Source organism: Zea mays, chromosome 1 (genome assembly GCF_902167145.1).
Source record: "Zea mays cultivar B73 chromosome 1, Zm-B73-REFERENCE-NAM-5.0, whole genome shotgun sequence".
NCBI classification, from domain to species: domain Eukaryota; kingdom Viridiplantae; phylum Streptophyta; class Magnoliopsida; order Poales; family Poaceae; genus Zea; species Zea mays.
The window spans coordinates 82,235,480-82,240,408 of record NC_050096.1 but is presented as its reverse complement, the minus strand read 5'-3'; the positions used below and the strand labels follow the sequence as shown (position 1 = coordinate 82,240,408).

The window sequence follows — 4,929 nt, the reverse complement described above, 5'->3', positions numbered from 1 at the left end:
CATAGGCGCGCCCTCTGCTGCAGCGGCGCGATTCGGCGCTTCAGGAAGTCGCCGACCACGTGCATCGACGTCAGGCCACCTGTAGCCAAGCTCTTGATCCTGTCCAGTACGGGCAGGAACTCTAGCGCCAGGGACGGCTTGGTCCTCCACTGCTTGCGGTCGAGAGCCGGCCCATCGGACGGCAGGACGATGCAGTCGTTGGCTTCGGCGCTAGCGATCACCCAGTCGGCGCGCCAGTTCTCCCACCTTGCGCCGCCAAAGGTGGAAATGTAGGCTACGGCCGAATCCGGCCTCGTCTGGAAGTAGTAGGCACCAAGATGGTCCCTAGCCTTCCCAGACTTGACCAGCATGAAGAAATGGCGAAAGAGGGAAGTGCAGGGGGCCACCCCTACGAACATCTCGCAGAGGTGGACGAAGATGGCCGCTTGGAGGATGGAGTGGGGCGTAAGGTGCTGAAGCTGGAGCCCGAACTCCTCCAACAACAGCAGGAAGAAAGGCGAGATCGGTAGCGCCAACCCGCAGGAGAGGTAGGAGACGAACAACACGAACTCCCCGGCGGCGAGGTCGCCGAGGAGAGCGGCACCGGCGCGGATCCTTCCGGCGAGCACCGGCACGCTCCATCCGAGCAGGTTGTGCACCAGGTTGAGCACCCCCTCAGACTGGAAACACTCGGGATGGCCAAGCGAAGTCATGGCTTGTGTGGCGGCGCGAGCGCAGAGCAGAGGAACACGAAGGCAAAGGGGCGCAGAGGAGCACGAAGGCGAGAGGCGCAAGCGATTGGAAGAGAATGAGAAAAGGCAATTGCTGCTCGCGGGGTGAATTCCTTTTTCAAGGAAACCAGAGTCCTTGTTAGGGAAACCCTTTCGCGCGCCCCTCACTCGCCGCAAAAAATCTCGCCCGACGTGCACCAAAACAACCCAGTCTATGACGTGGGGGCCCGGGTCCACAAGTCATACGGATTGTGCGCTGAACTTTGGGTGCGGGAAAAGCGAACCGCCGCGCGCTCCTGTGGAGCGAATCGCCGCACGCGGTAGCGCGCCTCTTCATCTCCGCCGCAAGAGACAACAGCCCAGTCTATGACACGGGGGCCCAGGCCCACGGGTCATACTCCTTGGGTGCCGGATCCCGGGTGCAGAAAGAGTGAACCGCCGCCCGCACCGGTAGTGCGCCTCCTCGGGGCCACGACAGAAGGCAGAAGGAAATTTTTGAAACCAATGCAGCGGTATCGAGGCGCCCCGCGCGTGACCCGACGAAACCACCAGGCGTGGGGGCCACAGGTCAGTCAGCCGCGGGGACAGATATGGCAGTTGGCATGACCGAAGGCGGATTGACGGTAAGTGCGTCAGCACGCACTGAAACGGGGCGCCAATCACCAAACAAGCCATGTTGAGGCGAAGTACAAGCTTTGGCCCCATCTGCAGGCTCGCATCCTCCCCCGAGGTGGGTCCGGGGGCCACTGTCAGTACCCTAAAACAGGGGTACCCCTTACTATTGTATGAAGACGCAGTACCCACGCGGCTATCTTTGGTCGCGTGGTGATGGAGCTGTGCGTGGGGCCAGGCCGTGACTCACCCCAGCTTCGAGTGACTACTCTGGGCCAGCAACAGCACCCGACCCCACCACGTGGACGGCTCCGGGACCGCCACGTGGCCAGAGAAGATGATATACTCCAAGGTATCAACAGTGAGTCTGGACACCCATTGGAAAGTGTCGGATCCCTGTATATACATACCAGGCCTCCGGGTAAGGTCCAGGACCTCCACGGGCGCAAACCGGACCCCTAGGATGGGATCCGGACCCCTCTGTGTGGGGGTCCGGGCCGCTCACATGAGGGTCCCAGGATTCTGGGACAGAGAATACCTAGGCCTTAATCAAGGCCAGGCGGGGGTCCGGAGCCGACGCGTGTCCGGACCTTATCGTATACGCTTCTGCTCCCCGCGCAGGCGGAGATCCGATGCTGCAGCGTGGCCTACTACACGTGACGTAAGCCAACGGGCGGAGCCTGACATAAGGCCTCTGGGCTACGCGGCCTCTGCATTTATTGAGGATAAGGCGCGCCGCCTGACCATTCCACTGGCAGGCGGTGTGCCGTCTCATTTATTGAGACTTGTCCATTCCACTGGCAGGTGGTGTGCCGCCTCAGCATTTATTGAGACCTGTCCATTCCACAGGCGACAGGCGGCGTGCCTGTCCATTCCACTGGCAGGCGACATGCCCATACTGCCGCGTACACTACGCTCATCATTACTTGCACGGTACCAAGGAAGCAGCCGCCGCATATCAATACTGTGTGGGCTGCGGACATCATGGCGCCAGGAGATTGCTTAGGCGTTACTTGCATTAGTTACTCCTACAATGTATTCATTCTGTTATGCTCCTGGGCCCACATGTCGGGGCTCAGCATCCTTGTATGTGCCTCCCTTGAGCTATAAAAGAGAATGCACACAACGTTACAAGACGGACCCTCAGACAGACTCACAAGCTCTCTCAAGCTCACAGACTCAATACAACACACAGACAGTGGAGTAGGGTATTACGCTCCGGCGGTCTGAACCACTCTAAATCCTCGTGTCCCCTCGTGTTCATCGACCATCTAGCAGGCAAGTAAAACGCTTAGGCCCCTTCTCATCATAGGATTTAGTGCGGGTACGTTCCGCCACCCGGTCGAAGATTTTCCTCTCCGACAGCAAGCATTCTACAAGAGAGCTTCCTAGATCTTTAAACCATAATTTAATCGTATTAGCACTTAAATCCTATCAGGAGGTTTTTTATAGAGTTGGCAGTGGAGTTTAAATGTTAAATTAGTATGCAACTACGATTAGATCACGATCTAAAAAAATTAGAAGGCTCGTTTGCCGGCTTATATATATCTAAACCTGACATGTTGCACAACAATCGTTTTATTTCGCTTGCTAACTGAACTTCATTATTTCGCTCTCATACTACCTACATGCGCAATTTATTAAACAGGTTTGACCAGTTCTCAACGTTTTGTTTGAAGCCATAGTTGTGAATTGTGATATGTGAGCTGCTGCACCCTCTGCTGTATCGTTCCATGTTATCCAAGCAAGTAATGTGCCTGTACTGAACGTGTACTTCTGACGAGCTCAGCTATCCAACCAAAATAAAATGTTCCATATAATCACTGAACCGAACAGGATACATCTGAAGTAACACACACATGCACGGCAACACTCACATCACATAAGCTGAACTAACGGCGAGACGGCAAAGCACAAAGCCGCGTTCCGATGCGTAGCTAGCATTATTTTTTCCTTTTTTTTTGTCACTATACGAAAACCTGAAACACATGACGGATACACCATGCCCTTTTCAGTTATTGCTTGCACCGGCGGCGGCCGCAGCCGCCAGACGTGCCATCAACGCCTTGCCGAACTCGAGCAGCCTGCCGACGTCGGGCATCACCGTCTGGACGGCATCCAGCGCGCCGAAGCGCTCCGACCACGCCGCCAGCAGCGGAGTCCGCTCGGGGTCGAAGGGCCTGACGCCGTGCAGCTCCTCCGACGCGCGCACCCACCCGAGCAGGCCGCCGAGCACGACGTCGACGTACCCGACGCTGTCCCCACCGAAGAAGGGCTTCCCTTGGCCGCCGCAGTCCCTCAGCGCGCCCTCCAGCGTCTCCACCGTCACGACCGACTGCTTCTTCCCCTCGGCCCTCTCCTCCTCCGTCTTGCCCATCGTCGACTGGTTCCAGGCGGGCAGCATCTGCGCGCAACGCGTGTGTATATACACGGTCGGTCAATTATACAAGAGCCCGAGCCTGCGCGCTGCGCGCCTCACGCAATCGATTGGAGAAGGACCTGAGGCCATGCGTGCGTACGTACCTTGTCGTCGATGTAGGCGGCCCAGAAGCGAGCGACGGCGCGCTCGTAGGGGTCGGCGGGGAGGAGGGACGGGCCGGTGCCGGCGAAGGCCTCGTCGATGTACTGCAGGATGACCTGCGACTCGCAGATGGGCTTGCCGCCGTGGATCAGCACGGGGACCTTCTGGTGCACGGGGTTGGACTTGAGCAGGAGCTCGCTCTTGTCCCTCAGATCCTCCTCCACGTTCTCGTAGCTCAGGCCCTTGAGGCTGAGCGCGAGCTTCACCCGCAGCACGTACGGGCTCGCCCACAGGCCCAGCAGCTTCAGGTCATCTCCTCCGGCCATTGCTGTAGTAGCTCTCTTCTTTTTTTTTCCGTTGGCTTAATTCTCTGCGGAGGGATGTGCCGGGGAGTCTATCTTCTTATATATGAAAAAAAAAACGCAGAGCATCCTCTGCAGCTGCTGAGATGCCACCTCTTTTGCTTGCTTTGATTGACTTCTAGCATGTAGCTCGAACGCTTATTTTTTTACAGACTGTTGGAACAATCTAGAGGGCTTTTATTGCTTGCACGAGGATCCAAGAAATCGGCAACATCACATGCCGGCAGGGCGGCAACCAATTTTATTTTTTTGTCAGCTGGCAATACTTCTGACGGCTGACAAGTGAGAAATTTGACATTGGTTCCATCGTCAACGAAACATTATCGACGTATTTCTTGCTTGTGGGGTTACCTCTAGATAGCAATAGAGGGAACCATAAATCAAGATTTACGAATCTTCGAGATCAACAAAAAATATTTGGAGTTGTTATTAGAGAGTATAAAAACCCTCCATAAATAATGGTATAACTCAGATTAGAGGTGCCGATGACGTGGATCTCAACCTTGAGAACTATTCTCCTTCTACCTCCACTTCTTCACTACGGGAGAGACAAACTTTGCCTAACGCTAAATATTTTACCGAGTATGAATTCACAGGCACTAGGCAAGTGTTACGCTCGGCAAAACAAGATACTAGACAAATCAGTCGTTTGCCGAGTATCCGCCACTAGGCAAAGCAAAACACTAGGCAAATCGAATGTTTGCCTAGTGCCAGACACTAGGCA

At 55.6% G+C, this 4,929-nt stretch overlaps 1 protein-coding gene across 1 annotated transcript; it reads right to left on the bottom strand.

Annotated features, from left to right (window-relative positions):
* Positions 1-3,112: 3,112 nt before the first annotated feature.
* LOC541850 (glutathione S-transferase42) lies at positions 3,113-4,251 on the bottom strand. The gene is made up of 2 exons (NM_001319764.2): positions 3,846-4,251; positions 3,113-3,726 (listed from the first exon to the last, which is right to left on the bottom strand). Exons 1-2 carry the CDS (start codon positions 4,167-4,169, stop codon positions 3,334-3,336), a joined length of 717 nt encoding a protein of 238 aa, NP_001306693.1. The 5' UTR covers positions 4,170-4,251; the 3' UTR covers positions 3,113-3,333.
* Positions 4,252-4,929: the final 678 nt, after the last annotated feature.

What these genes read in the sequence shown, in the direction of transcription:
- LOC541850 (NM_001319764.2), bottom strand. Translation starts at nt 4,169, where the DNA reads ATGGCCGGAGGAGATGACCTGAAGCTGCTGGGCCTGTGGGCGAGCCCG. An exon ending in CCGCCTACATCGACGACAAG is followed by an intron (nt 3,727 to 3,845) that starts GTACGTACGCAC and finishes CGTTGCGCGCAG; the next exon opens with ATGCTGCCCGCCTGGAACCA.